General features: G+C 44.6%; 4 protein-coding genes across 5 annotated transcripts in view; 1 reads left to right on the top strand and 3 right to left on the bottom strand.

Moving 5' to 3' along the window:
• sik2b (salt-inducible kinase 2b) overlaps nucleotides 1-6293 on the bottom strand; it is a 28028-nt gene extending 21735 nt beyond the window's left edge. Inside the window, exons 1-3 of one of the 2 annotated variants that reach the window (XM_003968450.3) lie at nucleotides 5749-6293; nucleotides 3307-3423; nucleotides 570-633 (exon numbers count right to left, since the gene is read on the bottom strand). In XM_003968450.3, coding sequence (XP_003968499.1) covers nucleotides 570-633; nucleotides 3307-3423; nucleotides 5749-5886 — 319 coding nt within the window. In that variant the 5' untranslated portion in view covers nucleotides 5887-6293. Of the gene's footprint in view, nucleotides 1-569; nucleotides 634-3306; nucleotides 3424-5748 lie in introns of those variants that run through there. The other variant, XM_029844485.1, reaches the window with a different exon arrangement.
• A 1544-nt stretch (nucleotides 6294-7837) lies between these two features.
• laynb (layilin b) lies at nucleotides 7838-11813 on the bottom strand. Its single transcript, XM_011608415.2, has 7 exons — nucleotides 11438-11813; nucleotides 10184-10487; nucleotides 9943-10100; nucleotides 9074-9121; nucleotides 8889-8966; nucleotides 8611-8728; nucleotides 7838-8516 (listed from the first exon to the last, which is right to left on the bottom strand). Exons 1-7 carry the CDS (start codon nucleotides 11508-11510, stop codon nucleotides 8210-8212), a joined length of 1086 nt encoding a protein of 361 aa, XP_011606717.1. The 5' UTR covers nucleotides 11511-11813; the 3' UTR covers nucleotides 7838-8209.
• Nucleotides 11814-12149: 336 nt separating this feature from the next.
• Nucleotides 12150-16731, top strand: LOC115251393 (zona pellucida-like domain-containing protein 1). The gene is made up of 14 exons (XM_029843438.1): nucleotides 12150-12246; nucleotides 12343-12503; nucleotides 12577-12681; nucleotides 13554-14238; nucleotides 14313-14437; nucleotides 14519-14745; nucleotides 14843-15033; nucleotides 15113-15185; nucleotides 15262-15359; nucleotides 15438-15521; nucleotides 15586-15757; nucleotides 15875-15974; nucleotides 16051-16074; nucleotides 16151-16731. The coding sequence occupies exons 5-14, from the start codon at nucleotides 14344-14346 to the stop codon at nucleotides 16303-16305; spliced, it is 1218 nt and encodes a 405-aa protein (XP_029699298.1). The 5' UTR covers nucleotides 12150-12246; nucleotides 12343-12503; nucleotides 12577-12681; nucleotides 13554-14238; nucleotides 14313-14343; the 3' UTR covers nucleotides 16306-16731.
• Nucleotides 16432-18145, bottom strand: LOC101076129 (apolipoprotein A-IV). The gene is made up of 4 exons (XM_003968453.3): nucleotides 18076-18145; nucleotides 17907-17965; nucleotides 17730-17823; nucleotides 16432-17637 (listed from the first exon to the last, which is right to left on the bottom strand). The coding sequence occupies exons 2-4, from the start codon at nucleotides 17959-17961 to the stop codon at nucleotides 16818-16820; spliced, it is 969 nt and encodes a 322-aa protein (XP_003968502.3). The 5' UTR covers nucleotides 17962-17965; nucleotides 18076-18145; the 3' UTR covers nucleotides 16432-16817.
• Between the last annotated feature and the right edge of the window lie 1602 nt (nucleotides 18146-19747).

Below are 19747 nucleotides of genomic sequence, written 5' to 3'. Positions count from 1 at the left end.
TCAGAAGGTTGTGTTGTTTAGTTTCTTAACAAGTGAACAGCAACACTGTTCCTCTCGTCATGAGGCTGTGCAGTGAAATTGTAGATAAGACCACCATGTGCTGTGTACACTTTGGCCTGTATATGATCTATTTGCATGCATTGTGTAGGGTAAAACCCTCATTTCTTCACCTTGGCTGCTTTTATATGTCCGTCACAGGGCACATGTGTGTTGCCATGGCCAATTCTACTTGGCAGTAAAAATGAACTAATCCCCCCCCCCCCCGTGGTGCCTGTAACATCATTTCAGACAACAAAACAGAGTCAGTATGTTCAGCAGTTACCAGAAGGAGACAGGAGGGTCATATCTCAGAAGTTGCATATCAGATTATTGCTCTCACCCGTCCATCGGTCATGTGACCTTTGAGATCCAGGCCAGTTTATTGAGGCAGCAATGTAAATTCAAAAAGGCTTTGATACGTCCCTGTTTACCAAAAAGATTCCTGATGCCATACGGCAGATTTGTGCAACTGGTGCACCGAGGATGAAGCGAGCATCACGCCGCGTTTAAAAGGCAGAGAGATCACTCACCAAAGATCTCCCCGTTCTTCGCGTACTCCGTGACCAAGTAAAGCATGTTCTTCGTCTCCATCACCTGAGAGAGGGGGGCGGGTGAAGGGGGCAGGAAGGAGGGACGACAGAGACGTGGAAGAGTGAATTATATATAGTAATCCGATAACCAGCATTATTACCAAAGGGAAAAAAATTGTACTCAATTATTCACATGGCCTTCTGAAGAGAGTCTGGCATTCACAAAGTCAAGAGGAAAACAAAGTCCATGAATGGCACCGGCTCTAAATATGGCAGCCATGTAAGAGTACGGAGGCGGACAGCTGGTGTTGCCAAGTGGATATGAATGGTGCTCAAAAACTCTCCATCCACATAAGGTGCAGTATTGTATAAGAGGAGAACTGATTTAGAAGCAGTAACACTTGGGAGATGAATAGAATTAAATGTGGTGGGCAGAATCTGGTGGAAAATAGGAGGATGAATCAAACACAGGGAGCCAGACATTCATACGAGAAAACCCACGCCGAGTGTTTAGGATCAATTTTCTATCTTTACGACTGACTGAATCATAGTTTTAGCTCATTTAAAGTCAGCAGTGTTCTGGGGTTTTTTTTGGGTGTCGTTTTGTTTCAATGGTGTGGAGCTGGAATATAAGGACTGATGAATTATCCAACAAATTATTCTCCACAATCGATGCCAATTAGGAAAAATAACGGCAGCAGCTACGTGCTAACTAGCTTCATGCCTTGAATGTCACAGTCACTCGTTTCAGAACCCAATCTGGTCAAAATCAGAGAAACTTTCAGGCCCTAATTTCTGGAAATGATGGATGAGAGTTCCATGGAAGAAACAGCATCAGCTAACGTCGCTAAAGCAATCAAAGTCGCACGTTCACGAGAACAATTAGTAGCTGCCATTTTGACACTACTACGTGCAAGAGGAATAAATCGCTAAGTCTGAATGTGTGTGTTCATGTAAACTGCTAGGGAAATCTAGGGTTTCCTTTATTTCTTGCACATTTTAATATTCCCATTCTCAGTTTTACTGGTATTTTCTTTGCTGCTGTCATCCGTTATTATTCAGCCATTTGAATAAAAATAAAAGATTATCCTGTTTGTCCTACTTTATGTCCTACTTTATTTATTTTAGCTTGGGAAAAAAATGGTGAGTGCGTTTGTTGTTCTGTTTGTGGGGGAATATGCATACTCCCCATGTTTTTGTCTGCTTGGAAATATCTTTGCTTGGCAACTATTATGAGTCCCCATGCTTATTTTTACAATTGAATTTTCTTTAAAGTAAAATACTAACGGAGATTAGCGTGAGGTTGATGTTCGAGCTGTACAGATTAGCGGAAAACAAACGGAAGTCAACATAAAGGCACTAAATTATAAAAATGGAAAGGAAATAGCCAATCGTCCTGACTGGAATGGAAAGACGGACCATTAGAAATAACGATACACACCAAAATAACACAGCAGTAAGTTGGAACACTGCCACGTGCTTGTGTAACGACAGCCACGCTTCACTCTACATGAATTTGCCAACAGCACCAAAAGATTTTTGCGATGCCAAAAAGGCTCATTTACACTTTAATCAATATTGCACAAACTCTATGATGCAAATAAAGTTTGGAACCGACGCTGGAAATGGCAATGGTCAGTGGAGCAAAAGCAGGAGCCACTAAGCGTCCAGGAACGCTCCTTTACAAACAGGCCGGATGTGAATTGGACAGGCATGGACAGACAGAAGGTCTCATAAACATTTATATGAGCTTTCTTTCCACACTTACTGCTGAGTACAGCAGGTGGCAAAAAGGACATATTTACAGGATTTATTGCTCTAAAGACAACCAAGGACACATAACTCCAATAATGAACATGAAGCAAAAAAAAAAAGTGTCACTTTGCGTTTTTATATGCTGAAAAGGTTGAAGTAGGATTGAAACCTCTGACATTAACCTTAAAACTGAAGGAAATCTAAGTGGTGAAGGCCTGTGCGAATAAAGGCGCAATTAGCTGTGTAGCCTTCACGTGCATAGCTGTACATAGTGCTGACGCTCGGTGAGTCATTAACTACTTTGTCTTATCTTGAGCGACTGTCCAGTGGCCGCAGATTCTGCTAGGTAGTTATTTACCGCTGCACTTTAACAATCCTGACCTGCAGAGAACATAGCACAGTGCTCACAGGACTCAAATTAAGATGTGACGCACACAAGCAGTCATTGTATGAAAGATCAAGCGAGAAATTGTGCATTTATTTTGAATTTTTACTCATGTATGGCTGAAGATGGCGAGACAACAGCCTGCTGAGACATGAAGAGCAAGGGACACTTTGTTCACACGTTATGTCAAGGCAGCATTACAAGCTATTTAATTAACTGAAGTGGACTTTCAGCCTTTTAAGCATCCTCTCAGCTCGTTGAACTTGGTCTAATATGGAAAATCATGCACTTTAGTATATTTCTTACAGTGGAAAACAGAGTGGGGAAACTTCAGTGGAAAAGAACAGCGTGAAGAAGACTGTTCCTTACAGACAAGAACAAGATCGGCCTGATTAATGATGGCGTCTCTCCGTTTTCACAGACTGACAACAGACAACCTGCTGGAACTCTATCGGGACACAAAGAGGCTTAAGCACACAAAGAGAAATGAATCACAAGACAGGGCCAAAACTGAATGATTAGTCATCTGGATAAACATAACATTCGGTAGCATCTCGCTGGCTTAGCGGCGATCGCATAGTGAATCCAGAGACTGACCTGATAGAGTTTGATGATGTGGGGATGGTCCAGCATCTTCATGATCTGAACTTCCCTGTAGATCTTCTCCAGGTTCACAGCATCCAGCTGGGTCTTGTCAATGATCTTAATGGCCACCTGCAGAGGGTTGGAGCATCAACAGTTTAAATGTAATCGTCACTTTCATGGTTAATAACACACAAATGCACACACCTTAACACTCAAACAGACCCAAACAGTTATTTAATATGCGTCAAGAGGCAAAGGGAGACAGGGTGTTTCCGAGACGAGAGCTAAATACTTCAGGCTGCGTGCTGAAAACTCTGAAAGCAGTCCAAAAATTGGAGCCAAATAATGTGAAATATCACGTGTGGCTCCAGAAGAGGCAAACACGGACCGCTTTGTGTTTACAGGCGCGCTCACAATGACACATAGATGTTTAAACCGCACGCCCACAACTTCAACACTCTGGGCTTTGATTAACGATGTCCGGCAGGTAACGAGGCAAATTTTAAAGTCGCTCCTTAAAGGCGTCTCATAAACAACATTTCATCAGCCCGATCTGCTAGCAAAGCTTTACGTGGGGGGAGTGGATTACTAATCACGCCACTGCAGATTTATGTAGGTTAAATCAAGACCGCGTTTAAGGAGATGTGGCAAATTATTAATAGATTATCCATTAGCGGGTGAGCCACTCAAAATTGAAATTATGCCAAAAAGTCGTGGCTTTAAACTAGCAAGATTTTGTTTACAGCAGAGCCATCAGCCTGGACAACTGGGGGTTTGTTTTAATTTTTTTCTTTTCTTATGAAAATGGAAGACTCCAAAGGTAAAATTGGCGTTAACCTGGGAGGTTTGGATGAATCTGTGATTTGTTTGGATTTTTTTGACACATTTTAAATTAATTTTATTAAAAGCTAGCTGCATCTGCAGATGTGAAGTACTGGATGCTTTTATGCTTCTAGCACGCTATGTTATTATCACAGCACAGACAGGTGTGCAATTGGAGTTTAAATCTAGATATTTTAATGCATCTTCAGCTCTGTGGCATGAATTTTAAAATCACAGGGATTATAGGATGCTGCAATCTAAGCTAAACCAGCTTATTATTAGCTGTAATAACACAAACACATCCAACATATGGGAGATTTTTGCACAGTCAAGGAGACACAAGGCCATTTGAGGCCTGGTGAAATCCACTTATAAAAGAAGAACAATGTTGCTGAGTCAGCAAAGGTGCATTTTTACTGGCTGGGCTGACAGACAGGACCACATGGGAAAAAGTCAACGCCATACGACCCCACAGGCTGCTGCAATATGTACCTAATGGCTGAGTGGGTCAGTAAGACGAGCTAGAACCGTGAGTAAAGTAGGTTATGCACACAACGGGAAAGCCTAGCGAGGATATGCAAAAACAGATGCACCAGATGCTGCAACACGTGTCTTGAAAGCGTCGGTGCCGCACCCGCAGGAGGGTGAATCCCACCGTTCACGGAGCTGTTGGCATCGCATGGAGACAAAACCAGACTCCAAACCAAGGACCAGGTTATTTACTGAAACTACCAACGGTCCTGTCTGCTGGATGAGGTCAACTTTTAAAGGCTGAAGGAGCAACTGTCACTCTTCACTAGTATCAGTATTTGTTCTCTCCGCCTCCTACTGCCCAGCTTCTGTGCTCACACACTCCACGGTTCTTGCGTTAGTGTCTCCGCTGTCACAATAGAAAGTTGTGGCACTGTCTGGTACTGGTCGATAGGCCGAGTATAGAGAAAGGCTTCTCTGTAGAGGGCTGACAAAACCACTCGGCGCTCAGTTCTTGTGTTGACAAAATTTAACTCGTTTCTCATATCAAGTCCTTTTTCATGCAAAGTCCAGCAACCTGGAGCCGTGTCACTGGATTGCTGCATCCATCAGTGCATGCAATAATTAAAATTTCCTTGCTGCAGTGCTCTTCCTGGCACATCCTGCAGAGCTGCGTGCACGGCAGCACCAGAAACTACCAAACACCATCATAACGCGAATTGCGTAATAGGACCACAGACCCTGACATTGTGCCTGGGCTGTTTTTGTACACTGGCGCTGACTGGTTCATTACCAGTAGCACAGGTGTACGATGCTGGTCTGAACACAGAGTGTGTGTTTACAGCGCGTGTTTCCCAGCAGCCCCGATGGTCAGAGCTCTTCCTGGCAGTGATGATGGCTGCAGGGGGGTGAAAGGTGCAGGCAGTCATTGGTGCGCTACCTGCAGGAGCTCCACTCCGAGCCTCCGACAGAACCACGTGACCCCGGCAGGAACTCAGATCAAAGTTTCTACCAGCGCGTGATGTCGGCTCGTTTTCGATATCTTCTTCAAATACGCGAGGTGTCAACTTGTGGACAAAAGTTATGTAACTCTGGCCAGCAGCAGCCTCAATTAGCATTTCGGCTAACTATTTCCCACAGAACACACTCACGCACACTCACCTCGCTCTTGGTTATGCGGTGTCTGGCGAGCTTCACGACGGCAAAATTGCCCTTTCCTAAAGTGCGCTCGATGTCGTAGAACCCGACTCGGACAGGACCCCGGATCTGCGGCTTCTGGACGCTGTCAGCCATGACCATGCTGTTCGGAGTGGAACTGTTTGTGGACGAGCTGAAGGTGGCGAGGCGAGCTGGGGACGCACGGGGAAGGGAGGGCGATAGGGGGGCTCCGCACACGGGCAGTTACGGAGAAAGACGAAGGGGAACCAAACCGCCCGCCGCCGTCTCTTCTGCCGCCGCTGCCGCTCGAAGCGCGTCCATCAAAAATCGACAAAGTTGGTTCCTGCGTCGCCCGGCCAGCATTAACGCCACTGTGGCTAAAGCTCTCCGTCAGTGTGGCGATACGAAGCCGGCCATTTGCTGCTGCTGGGGGTGGGTGGGTGGGGGGGTGTCACACCACGTTCTCAAATACAATAGGTCTGTAATATCACCGCTTGTGGTGCCTCTATCAGCTACACAGCACACGAGTTGACTTGCAAAGAGGCATCATGTTCTCCCGTTGACGTGTATTGACGTCAAAGCCATGGGGTATTTGTACAGGGGGCGGGGCTTCGGAGCCGCTCCACACTTCAGTGCCAATTGGTTGCCTAGACAACCAGACCCACCTCTTACGTCAACCGGTAAAATTGCTATTCTGAAATGTGTTCGCCTGCCTGCGCTTCTCGATAGCACGCATGGGTAACTTTGAAGTTGCTCCCCTCAGGTGCGTTAAAACGCACGCCTCAAAGCGCATGCACGACACTGTTTCTGACACTTCCCCCTTTGTGCGCGTTCGCAGTAGCATGCAAGAATGCGAGGAATAAATAAAAGTTTTGCACATTTTTGACAGAAAGCAAATCTCACAAAGCTTTATTTATAATTCTGACAGTGCAAATGAGAAACAAATGCAGCATTTGCTAAATAACAATGTTAAAGCATTTCTATATAGTTAGGTGAAATTATATAACGCATAAGACCTTTTGCGGAACTATTTTTTTTATCCAGCTTCTATAGACGCCTCTATCATCTGCATTACAGCGCCCTCTGTTGGTCAGAATAGAAAGCTAAACCGTGGCTGTACAGTTTTGTATTTTAACTCCTCCGTCTGGGCACATTGCTAGCAGATGTTGTAACTCACAACTCTCTCCTTTGATAACTTTTTTATCTGTATTTATTAATTTCATTAATAGATTTCAACTACAGCACTGTCCCGTTCAGCCTCCAAACCTCATCCGAAACTCTGTAATTCAGTCATGAGTAAAATGCAGGTAGGCGTCACATGCTTCAGCTCAAAGGAACAAAGAAAGTTCGATGACTTAAGTGGCCAGGCAACACTTCGAAGGCCTCCGCTGTCACGCGTAGACTTCCTGAGTATAAGAGTTCCAGATGTGCTGATGGCATTTCCTGTCTAACACTTTCCTAGAACATACTCAGGCCTCCCTTTACTTGCTCTCTATGTGTTTCCAAGACACTGACCAAAAACACGCTCGGCTTTTACTAACCCAGACATCTGCGTTCAATAAAGCAGGATCCCTTATTAGTTTGCACTTGCAGGGGCTTACATGTGTTCAGATGCAGAGGAATGAGTTCACATTCCACACTCCCAAAAAGCCCAGAGAGGTTCTCACACAGGCCAGAGTCGGGAAAAGCCACAGCTTTGGGGTTTGGTGGGGTCAGCACAGCGCTGTCATCAGTGCTTCCGCCTGTACTGTTCTGTTCCCTGACATCAGAGTATAAACAGGAAAGCTTCCCTAGGGCTGACACAACTCGGAGAAAGTGGGAATATTCTTTTACAGGCCAGAGAGCCATCATGGGCTCTTTTTTTTAATCTTTTATGGACATCAAATTGGAAAATCGGGGCATTTATTTGGATGGTTTATGGCATAATCACCAAATCTTGCCTGACATGGTTAAACATATAAATATCTGCATTAACAAAGCTATTGTAAACAGTCGCAAGTTTAAATGCTTTTTTTCCCTTTTTGGGGAGATTTGACATCTAAATGGTAAGCCTGGTTTATAAATGTTCAGGTATCAACAATAAACCATTTACAGATGAATATAAATATTTAATATATTTCACAAGGTTACACAGCCGAGTTGCAATGATAAAGTAAATCAACAGAGGTTTATTCAGACCAAATATCCGTCCGTTAGCATGCCGGTATTGTTAGCTCAAAGCACAGATTTACTATTGTACCATATCCGTACACTCACTAGTCTGGTTATTAATGAAAATCATGTTTAATAGAGAGTATTTGTCAAGTTTTACATGCATTATTACTGTGGTTTATGTTCCCAGTTCTGGTTATATGAAGTTGTATTCCCAGAATGCACCTGTGAAGAGAAATCTCTGGACCGCACAACTTTACAGTCAGGTGTGGAAGCAGAAAGAGATGAAGAACGCTGGCTTCTGTCGCCAGTGTTACCCGTAGATTTCATTCTCCACCCAGCCGCTGCGGCCGCGGCCGCGCCGACTCTGAGCTTTGGAGCTCTCGTAAATATCGTTGGTGACGAAGCAGCTCTCCCTCTCTGGGCACGGCACATTCTCATAATCATTGCACTGGGAGTGCTGGGGAGGAAGGCCAGGGTACTTTGTCTCCATGTCCGCAGGCGGGCCACCGTCCAGTTTGGTAATGTCGCTAAAGGCATAAGGTCCTTGTACGGCATATGGTGAGACTGCGCCCCCCATCTGAGGCTTGGATCTGCTGGTGTTGGTCTGTGTCTTCCTCCTGGAGGAGACCCAAGAGACCCAGAGAATGTTGGAGAATAAATGAGTCTTTCGTGTCCAAAGGCCTACTTGTGTAACACCTTCTCTGTCTGTACCTCTTAGCGTGATGTTTGTAGCAGAAGAAGCCTGCAGCTGCAATCAGGAGCAGCAACAGTGCCGGAACGGTTCCGTACAGGACATAGGAAATGTACGGGAGCGTTTCTGAGACCGACACTGCAAAATAAAAATATCTACCTATCAATACAGTAAACGGTTTAGCAAAACACCGTAACCTGATTTAATAAAGATGGATAAGAGTGATATGAATTCAGCTCCTTCTAAAGTTATGAACAGAGACATGAAGAAAAGAAACACAGTAGTGAGCCAGCTGTACCTGTCTCAGTTAGTCCCATTTTTATTCTCTCATTTGTTTCTGTGGTAGTCGACGCCACGGCTGGTCTGAGCGACGGAACTGTGGAAAACCATAAAGCACAATGATCCACGTGATCCATTATGCCTACAAAAGCACAACTACAGGCACTTGGCGATGCGCACGAGGCGGAGAGTTTCTAAATGTACCTGCATTGGCTCCTCTGCTCTCTTCCTCTCTAAATACTGGTGTCTTTACTGTGGACGACAGGAAACGCGAAAGGTCATAGAGACAGTTGATGAAATGCAAAGACACGAAACACTAAATCACATTTGGCAGAAAAGCAGAAACTAAAGTGAAGGTGAGGCTGTCCAGCCCACACGTATGTTTAATCATGTATTTATTTTGCAATTTCCGTGCCAACCGGTGGTCAGTGCACTACATCACGGGCTCCTGACCCTTCTGTAAGCGCAGTGTTGTGATATCAGTCAGAAAGTAAGTTTTTGGGCTGATGCACACATTTCCTGCGCTCCACCGGTCTGAACCGCTTCCTCTCAGGTCCTCATCCGAAACATGTGATGTGTTGCAGCATGTGGACGATTGCTCTTATTTACAAGGTTGATGTATTTGACTTGTTTTTTTTGTGTGGGAGCAGCTCTTTGCATGGTGGAGCGATTAGGGCCAGTAAACAAATAGAAATTAGGTTAAAAGTTGAAACTCTTTTTTTGCTGACTAGGAAAAAAAGTCCTAGAAAGAAAAATCTTCGAAAGAAAGGTGAAATTTACATAGAAAGCTATTTGTAAGCAAATTTCTAAATTTCTGAGCATGCAAAAGTGGATTTCATAACAGCCTAATGTACATTCTCTTTCACAGCCGAGCACATGATTGAGTTCCTGATGACAGTGAATGCATCATTCTGGAAACGACGCCTGCCAGTTACCCTGCTACCTATAAAGGTAAGTCCATAGAGAAAGTGGGCTCGTGATTGGGCCTGTTATGTGGTTTAGCATCAAATAAATCCAAGAATTCCGAAAAAGAGACGCATTCCTAGCTCGCTCTCACAGAACCTCTAACTCACCCTCTGAATATTTGCAGACAAAGTTGTTCTTGGAGTTGCAGTTGTTGTCATTCCACTGGAACAGGAAGTGACCGTCTTCGTCAGGTGGTGCCGAAGGCTGATAGTACAGAACCACGCACATTTCTCCGCCACATGACGGCTCGTCCCAGTGCCAGTTCCTATTGGGAATACAAAAAATTCTCAGACTTCTGTCCCCATTTAGGTGAGATGGATGAACAACTGCTGAATCTCTGACAAAAACCTGTACTTAGCCTTGCTTCCATCCAGCCAGTAGTACTGGGAGGGGCACACTGGGCTCGCTCCAGATGAGGAGCCCTCTGGACTGCGACGGAGGCCAATCCAGAAGTTTCCATCTCCAGCCTGCAGCTGATGGATGAACCTCTCTATCAGCCGCTGCTCGCTTTCTGTTTGGATGCTGAGTAGTTCGCCACCTTCCATTCTGCAGGCCCGGCTGGCATCCTCAAAGGTCAGCCTCCGTCGGCTGTCTTGTATGTAGGACACCTTGTAGCACGGGCGCTCTGTCCCACGCCGACAGATCTTTTGACCTGCAGACGGGAAATCAAAATGAATCAATGAACATCACAACAAATCTCACAAAGGCTCCTGATTGGTTTCATCCTAAATAAAGATGCAGCTTCAGCAGGTTCAATTCCAGCTCCAGCCAGATGTTACCCACACCCAGGACTGCAGGTTTCCCCCCACAGACCAAAAGGTTAAATGGAGATTCCAAAGTGCCCTTACATGTGTGAGAATGGTGTGTTTCCCCTTTGACCTGATTTTGTTTTTCCCCTTTGCTGCAATTTTTTGGAAAGAAAATATACTTCCACCACTACCAAAATAATTATATGTATCTGTTATCACTGGCCTACTCACAGTATATAATTACAGGTCATCAAATTTACTTTGTACATTTATACTTTAGATTTTTTCATGCTATATTACCTAATCCAATCCGGCCCTGAAAAATAAATACATTAGATCCATATTGTTCCATTGCCTACATTATACTTTGGCTGTGAGAGCACCAATTTCCAGACGCTTTCGTCTCTTCATTTACTGTCCATATCGGAATTTCTCCCTGTGGATTTTATAGAATTACATTAAAGGCCACGCCATTAAGGACACACGCTATTTGACTCGAGGTAATTGGACGCACGCAGGCTCCAGTTATGGATAACGTGGCTTTAAATGAGACCTCCTGACTTTAAATCAATGTTCTGCCTGGTAAACACGCTGGTGCTGATCTTCCACAGCATCATGCGCTGCAGCTGCAGCCTGGTTAACATAATTCCGCACATATCTGAGTCCAGCAGGCGTCCAAAAAACTGTTTAACTTACAAAAAAATAGGACCCAGTGCGCGCAAGTAAAATATAAACTCCATTAAAGCGTGATCAGCGGTACACAAAGGTTAATAAAACAGATTTATTGATACATAAAGGGGAATTAAATCAAACTACTGTTGATCTGCAGAGTTTTCTTTCTTGTCATACTTACCATTTAGTCTAGAAGCGCATCCAGGGTGGAACAAAACGGCGATGACGGTGCCAAACAGCTTCATAAAATCCATCTCCACATGTTCCCCCGAATGTTTTGGTCGGTTACTCTCGAAGGCGAGACATCGGATCAACCTTTGAATATCAACCGCTGCCGTAAACGCATGTTATTGATTAGGAAGAGAAAGAAACCAGCAGAATCCGTCCAGAACAAAGTGAGTCGAGTATGTGGAGGCGGGTAGATGGCGTCTGACTGAGGGGGGAAAGTCAGGAGTCAGCCCCAGACTTTAAGAAACACAGCAGACGTTTCGCTTCTTTCCCTTTTGTCCTTTTAGGTCCAAGATCACTAAATATGCGAAATCGTATTACGCGCACGGGAAGAGCAGATCTGTGCACAGACGCCCTTCGCAAACAGTGAATTAATAACACAGCTTGAATGATATTATCGTGTATATAAATACGAGTGCCCACAATTCTTATATTTATGATGATATTTTTTATGATGATATGAAGGACGTCCCATTTTATTAAAATTGTTCAATTTCTTTAAATAGATCATAGGTGTGTGTGTGTGTGTGTGTGTGTGTGTGTGTGTGTGTGTGTGTGTGTGTGTGTGTGTGTGTGTGTGTTCTACGAGAGATTAAGGGACAGTGAAAACGACAGTGAAAACATCAAATTCTCAGATATGTTTCATGTTCGGCTCCAAACGCCAGGAGGCCTCTTCCATCACCTGCTCCCTGGCTGGTTGACTCAAGTCTTCCTCGCTGATTGCAGACTGTGTTGATTTGACGAAGGCCCCCGACCGCTGATGTGAGATGTGAGATGTGTGAAATGTGTGATGTCCAACACATTTTCAAAATGTGGTCTTTCTCAAAACTGTTTCTACGCCACCGTTGTTATCTTCAGGTCTTTCACCTGAGATGTTTGGAAGGATGTTCTCTTGGGCTCTTGGCTGCTCCCAGGACTGCAAACCATCGTCCCAGTGGCTTCCTGAGTGTGTGGATGGAAGAGGGCTGTGATGGTGACCGCTCTCATCTCAAGCTACAGTTGTGGGAAGGCTCTCTGAGGTTGGTTCCAGGATGTCTGCAGACTGACCTCACACATCTCACTCCCATTGTTTTTCCATCTGATGATGAACAGTAAACCTGCTGGGATGCTGTCATCGAGGAAAGGATGCTGCAAAGCCTCCAGATTTGGTTGGATCCTATCTGGACCCAGAGACCACATTTCTACAGCTCCGGTCAGGTGAATTATACAGAGCTCTGTGCCCCCGTATCTGTGGTCCACGGTCATCATATTATCAGACCTGACATCAGCCTGAACGATTGGATCCTGCAGCTACAAGTCGCTGCAAAAAGTCCGTTGTTTGACATCTTCAGAAGCTGGATGAGGATGAGGACAAATGGGCTTCCCAGTTTCTCCCTGCTGGTGTATTTCTCCTGTTGACTGATTATTCTAGAACCCTCCATCACATCATAATGTTTTGGTCTACTAATGCCACAAGAGACATTATGATTCATTAATGGTAGTTGCAATATTGTCTATATTTAAGGCAAATAATGCTAATAACACATATAGTAAAACTAACGTGGTATTTAAAAGTTAATCAGCTCAAAACTTTATTCTGTGTCTCTGTTTGGGCAGCAATAAATGTATTGTAATAACATTTTAAAATTAATTCAGACCTGCTACGACAGGTAGAAATGAATTACAACTTAGAATTGCAGGTAGGGTTACCTGCTCCCTGTGATTTTACAAAACTATGGGATGTCATATGGAAATCTGTGCATGAAACAAATCATGTTTGTGACCCAATGATGGCAAAAAAAACACTCTATTCTAAACTTCATAAAAACATATAGTATAATAATGATGAGAAGAAATGTTTCGTATGCATCCTTCACAATTGAATGACACTATGTCAAGCAAAATCCTCTTACCAATAAAACAGGAGTAAATTGAATTATTGAACATTAGAAGATAACAGTGGGATGTTATGAGATGTGCAATATTCCCACGCCAAAGGGACACTACTGCAGTGATTATCTGTCTTAAAGTGTGTGCTTGTCAAATACAGCATGTCTCCTCAAACCTCTAATTTTGCCATCTTTTTTCAGGGTGACTCAGGTGAGATCGTGACTCATTGTGTGCAGATCGTGTGACAAATGCCAGCTCTCACCATGGGCACTATGATAAGAACAGCACCGATCCTTTTCAGGCCCGCTTCTGGTGAACAATTGGGTCTTCTCAGTTGAGCATTGACGGCTGTGGCCTTCAGCAACTTCACCTGCAGTGTGACTCTATGCAGACAATAGAGGGGAAGTTTTCTGCAGGTTGGGTGGATGATCGCGTTACTCTATTTACAACAGATCAAACCTGCAAAAGGCAAAGATTCACAACATTAGTTTGATTTTATGGACTGGACATTTTACAGATGCCTCATCCAAACCCAGGACAAAAGTACACAACCAGACAGTAGATTAGTGTTAAATTCACCTCAAATCTTCGCTAATAATTTTTGATTGAATAGAAATCAAAAATCCCATCTGCTGTGTTAAAGATTGTTTTGAATTAGTTTGCATTAGATTTTTCGATATTAAATCGAACCACTTAAGCCCATCTGACAAAAACACGCCAAACATGCATGGGTGCATGTGGGTGCATGTGTCTTGAGTCGACGCTAATCCAGGGGCGGGTTTGAGAGTCACACCTGTGTGGTTTTGGGTATCTCGAGGTGGCCAAACTCTATAAAAGCCACGTTCTGGGAGAACCTCCGTGGCACCCACTCAGGCACTCCTTAAGGTAAGACCCTTCTCCGTTTGTAGCTTCACTGGTTAACTCTGGAATTCCGATTTTTTTCCTCCTTATTTATGCAGGGCTTGAACGTCTGTCTGCACCCCAGAAAACATGGACCTTTACCTTTGTCTCCCTCTACTGGTCATATTACTACAGCCAGCCCAGTGCGTTTATAACTGTTCTTCTGAGTATGACAGAATCCCAGGTATGTGCAACCAACCAGCCCACTGCAATGAACAAGTCCATAGAATTTCAAAGTTTCCGTTTTCGTCTTTGTGTTTCTTAGACAACTCGGACCTAACTGTGGACTGTGGCACCACTGTGATCACCCTGGAGGTGAACCTGTGCAGTGCCAAGTGGGCCGGTTTCAACGCCTCCGACCTGGCTCTGAATAGCAACCATAACATCTCTGAATGCCTGGGCTCTGTTGACATCAGCGTGGACCCGCCGGTGGTCCGCTACCAGCTTCCTGTCAACCACAGCCAGGACAACTCCTGCCGCCAGTCGCTGCAGGTCAGAGAAGGTCAAGGTGAAACACCAAAACACCACAACAGCAAAGACAAACAAGTGTTACAAACATCTGTATTTTTGTATTTATTCTTGCATTCAGATTGTGGATGAAGCGCCTGACCCCGCCGGGCCTTTCAGCAGCTTCTTGACTATCCAGTCGGTCATCATCACCGGGTACATCGACACGCCCAGGTCCGACCAGGGAATCATCAGCTACTCTACGGACCTCCACTACCACTTCTCCTGCCGATACCCGCTGGAGTATCTGATCAATAACACTCAGATTGTGGCGTGAGTGTCTCTCAGAATTTTGAAAAAGAGAATTTTGATGGATCTGTCGTGCAAATGTAACTGTTTCTTCCCTCTTCAGCTCATCAGTTTCTGTAGCCACCAGCGACAGTAACGGCACCTTTATCGACACGCTGAAAATGGCTGTTTTCAATGTGAGTTTTGGTCGATAATTGGGCTCTTTTGAGACAGGAAATAAAGAAAACACATTTTATGTCCCGGATTATTCAGGACACCAACTACAGTTATCAGTTAGTGGTACCGTCATCGGGCCTGGAACTGCGAAGTAGGGTCTATGTGGAGGTGAAAGCTGTCAATCTGACCGGAAAGTAAGGCAAATTTTTTCTGGTTGTTGTAATTTAATCTTAAAACAAATGTGGTAATTAACAACTCTGCCCTGTGTGCAGTTTCTACATCTTGTTGGATCACTGCTTTGCTACACCCACTGCATACAACATGTCGCAGACAGAGCAGCACAACTTCTTCACTGGGTACGGAAGCATGCAGCGAGTGATGTCGCCTCTTTAGACGCATTAACCAACCAATGTCCAACAGATGTTCAGTGGAGCAACGCACATCCGTGACCAGCAACGGCCTCTCCACGGTCGCACGCTTTGACTTTGAGGCCTTCCGCTTCATTCAGCACCGCGACCAGCCTAAGTCCAGCATCTACATGCACTGCATACTGAGGCTGTGCGAGCCCAACAAATGCCAGGAGCTGCTCTCTGTGAGTTTAAAAAAGAGGCTCGTCTTTGGCCATGATGTCATCTGGGAGATTACGGGAAATGAAAGGCGAGACCCATCAGATGATCTGAATATCAATTCAGCAGCTTTGTCTTTTCAGGCCTGCGGAAACAGGAGGAGAAGAGCTCTGACTCCTTTTGGGAGACAAAGTACAGATTCTGCCACTCTCTCACTTGGACCTCTTTACATGGCCAACGAAGGTTAGACCCAACAAATCAACAAACCCACCGAATGACTGAAGCCTTTTTGCTGACTCTGTCTCGCTCCCTCCCTCAGAAAAGCCGCTTGCAGCCCCCTACAGTGAGTATTGATCCAAGTAATTCACTGACGTTGGTTTATTATTACATGTAACCGTGGCAATCCTCCCACTAATCAGGTGAGGATGTGGCGTCGGAAGACGAGGTGAATGTCACTGGCGTGGCGGTGGGTGTGGTCTTTGGTTCGGCTGCGGCCGTCTTATTGGTCCTGGGTGGCTGGTTTGTGCTGAAGAAGTTTTATTGGGCGGGCGGCGTCCCTCGTGCTTTCAACTGACACGGGAGCCAAAGGGCCTCTGCCTCATGTTTCCTTTTAATGTTTATTGTGAGAATATAAAATCTTACAATGTGTGTTTTTATTATATCTCCAAAAATACGCAGGGGAATATTTCCTAACCTTTTCTCGCTAATGTGTTGCATTTATTGACAGAAGGAAATGAGATGAAAAAAAGCTGAACAGCATTTTAGCAAAGAAGAACAACAAGTGCAGTCAAAGATGTTTCACATTATTAACATAGTTTTTGCCATCTTGTACAGAATTTTGATATGATTGACCTGCTTTTGTATTGAGCAGAATATAAATAAAGTTTGGAGTCAGATATCTGTTATTGCAACATCTTTTTACATAACACACACACACACTCTCTCTCTCTCTCTCTCTCTCTCTCTCCGTCTCTCTCTCTCTCTCTCTCTCTCAGTTATACTGACATAGAAAATGGAACAATTAATACAGTCACACATATTTACAGGCTTCTTACTTTACTAGAAAAGTGTTTTATGTTGGCTTCACTACACTGAGTGTAGGATGTCGTGGATCAGATCAGAGAGTTGGACTGTGAAGTCCTCAGTCAAAGAGCCCCCCGATGAAGAAAGTGAGGGGTTGGATGAGTCCCAGATCCCCTGAAACAGCCTCTCCAGCCGGGCCTGAAAAGCCTGGTCCTGCAGGACTGAACTCTGACAGAATTGCTCCACGTTGGCTATCAGTTCAGCCTTTTGGGGCCGCTCAGTTTGCAGCGCAGCGGCAAGCTTTGCTTTCAGAGCTTCCACCCTGTCGCGGGCCTCCGCTTTGAGGGAGCTCACTTCCTGTTCCAACCTGGAGCTCATTTCCCGCCAGAGCTCTGACTCAGCTCCATCCTTCTCACTGCTGCTGATCTCTTTCAGATGTTGGAGCTCCTCTATGGATTTTGTGTGGAAGTCGCTGATGACCTGGGCCACCTTGGAGCGGCTGCGCTCCAGAGTTTGGCTCATCCACTCGAAAGCTTCCCAGTAGAGCGGCGGCGCCGCCTCCGTCTGGGCCTGCGGCCCCTCCAGGCTCTGCAGATAGAGGTTCAGCTGACTGCACAGATCCTGAGTGTTGCTGCTGAGGGAGCGCTGGAGTTCCTGGGCAAGGGGAGCCAGACGCTCCCTCATGCTGGCCGTGGCCTGGCCGAGGTGGGCGGGAGACTGGGACAGCCTCTCCCGCAGCTCCGCCAGCTCTTGGCGCAGACGAACACGCAGACGCTCTGACTCCATGTTAAGTTTGCGCTGCATTTCTTCTGCAATTGGATTTTTATTAGAATCTTCCTGGTTGTACAGGTCGCTGCTATCGATGTGGCTCTTGTAGATTTTTCTAAAGAGGGAGGGGAAATCCATTTATAATGTATCTCTTTTTCAATATTTCACTGAGCAAAACCCATTTGCGATGCAGTTTAATCAACTTACTCCACATTCTTTGTTAATTCAGTCTTGTCATCAGCTCGGTTGGCCTGTGAGTTGGTCCAGTCTGCCTCTCTGCTTTTACGCTGAAGTGGATAAGCTAAACAGGCGTGGAGACAAACATGAGAAAAGGAAATAGATCGCATATAACTAGCATTATATATGAATATAGAGTTAATATACCTGAGATTGTCATGAATGACAGGGTGAAGATCACGACTGCTAAAGGTGTGTTCATTTTTCTGTTCAACAATAGGCAATAAAGAGAAGCTCACATTAAAGATAAATAGAGAAACCCTGATTATCAGTCAGAACCCTCGACAACACGAGGGAATCAATATCTGGTCTTTACCTGATGTTCAGAGGTCTGCATCAGGACTTCTGCTCCCAGCACACTTATAAAGGACCCTGTTATCAGTGGCGGCACAAACTCTGCCTGTGTCAACAGTAAACACGTGGAAGGTCAATGAAGATGACGGAATACAACATTCACAGGCGCACGCGTACATGCACGCATTCATAATTTCTGCCTGTGTTCTGGTGTGACGCTTGTTCAAGGAAGGTACATGACACAGTGTGAACATCATAATCTGAGACAAAGAGTCATTTAACAGAAATGCAGCAGAGCTGCTGCTACGTTCTCCTCTCTTAATGAGGTTCCACAAGTTTATGTTTGTTTTTCCAGGAACCTGAATGACATTATATGAATCTTCAGTTCCACAAGTCTTGTTATGACCGAAAGTTTATTTGAGCAATGTTTGTGTGGCTTGCTACAGCAAGACAGCCTCATTAAACACACTTGATAATGATAAACTGTGTGCGTATGTGTGTGTTGTTTTTTCCAGCGCACAAATCAACATGGTCACATGTGGCGCCCATCAGTTGCGATGCTGTGACGCTTGCAGCTCCATTTCACCACCGACGTTACCCAATGCCTCCAAATGGTGAACTTGCACTTTCATCAATCCAACGTGGATGAATTGTGCTCTTGTGACTATGTGGGTGAAAGGTGAACCCCGTTCATTTATTTAAACTCTGAGATGTCACTGTGGGATCATAGTCCATATCCTGCGTAATGAAATATGTAGGTTACTTGAATTTTCCAAAGTCCAACACTGACTTTAATACAATAACAGCATACTGACTAGGACTTATCTTACTATCAATCATATCTGTTGGCTAATGGTTAGCTTGGTACATGCTAATGCTCTGCAGATTAGGGCAAGAAGTGCACCGTCAGAGAGGTAACATTGCCATCATGTCATAGCCACAATAAATGTATTTATACATTTCATAATCAGCAAATTCCACATGAAAATATGGTTTGTGTTTTTCTTATGCAGACACTAATAATCATAAGTAGCATTTTAAAATGTCAATGACGGATTGGTTAAAAAAAATTAGAAAGACAGCAAGATTAGGTTTTTCACAATTTTTTTTATTGGCCTAATAAGCCTACAACATTTGTGCACCCTTGCGTGTTGCTTCTGTAAGGATTAAAAATTAAAATCAGTTTAGTACTAATCCAATTTTTTGGGATTGAGACAATAATTGAAGACTGAAGCAGAAAATGACTAAATTCTAAATTCTGCGTCTATCATCATTACACATAATAATGAGAAAATCAAAAATGTATTTTCACTTCAATTTGAGCCTTTTGATGCTCATTTCTGGGGTTTCATGTGATTGTGGGAAGCCTGGTTTTGGGATTTTGCTCTGGTTGGGTGATGATGACAGTGATGACGATGGCGTTCGTGCTCAAGTTCCCCTAAAGCAAAGCCGTGCTTACACAACGCTGGCGGCCAAGTCATTAATCAGTTTTACTGGAGGGTTGTGAAGAACAAATGCTGCAACATGATCTGGTGGAACCAGGCAGATCAACTCTCTGGTTTCCCCACAGGTCTCTACCTCTCCGTTGTCACTGTCACTTTACCTCCCAGGCCTCATAAATCATTCAGCGGGCCAGGGAAAGTTATTCCAAGTAAACTTTTTACAAACTGATCAGGTAGTGGCTGCTGAACCTG

The sequence above is a fragment of the Takifugu rubripes genome, chromosome 11 (genome assembly GCF_901000725.2).
Source record: "Takifugu rubripes chromosome 11, fTakRub1.2, whole genome shotgun sequence".
NCBI lineage: Eukaryota > Metazoa > Chordata > Actinopteri > Tetraodontiformes > Tetraodontidae > Takifugu > Takifugu rubripes.
This window is presented reverse-complemented; position numbering and strand designations above follow the sequence as displayed.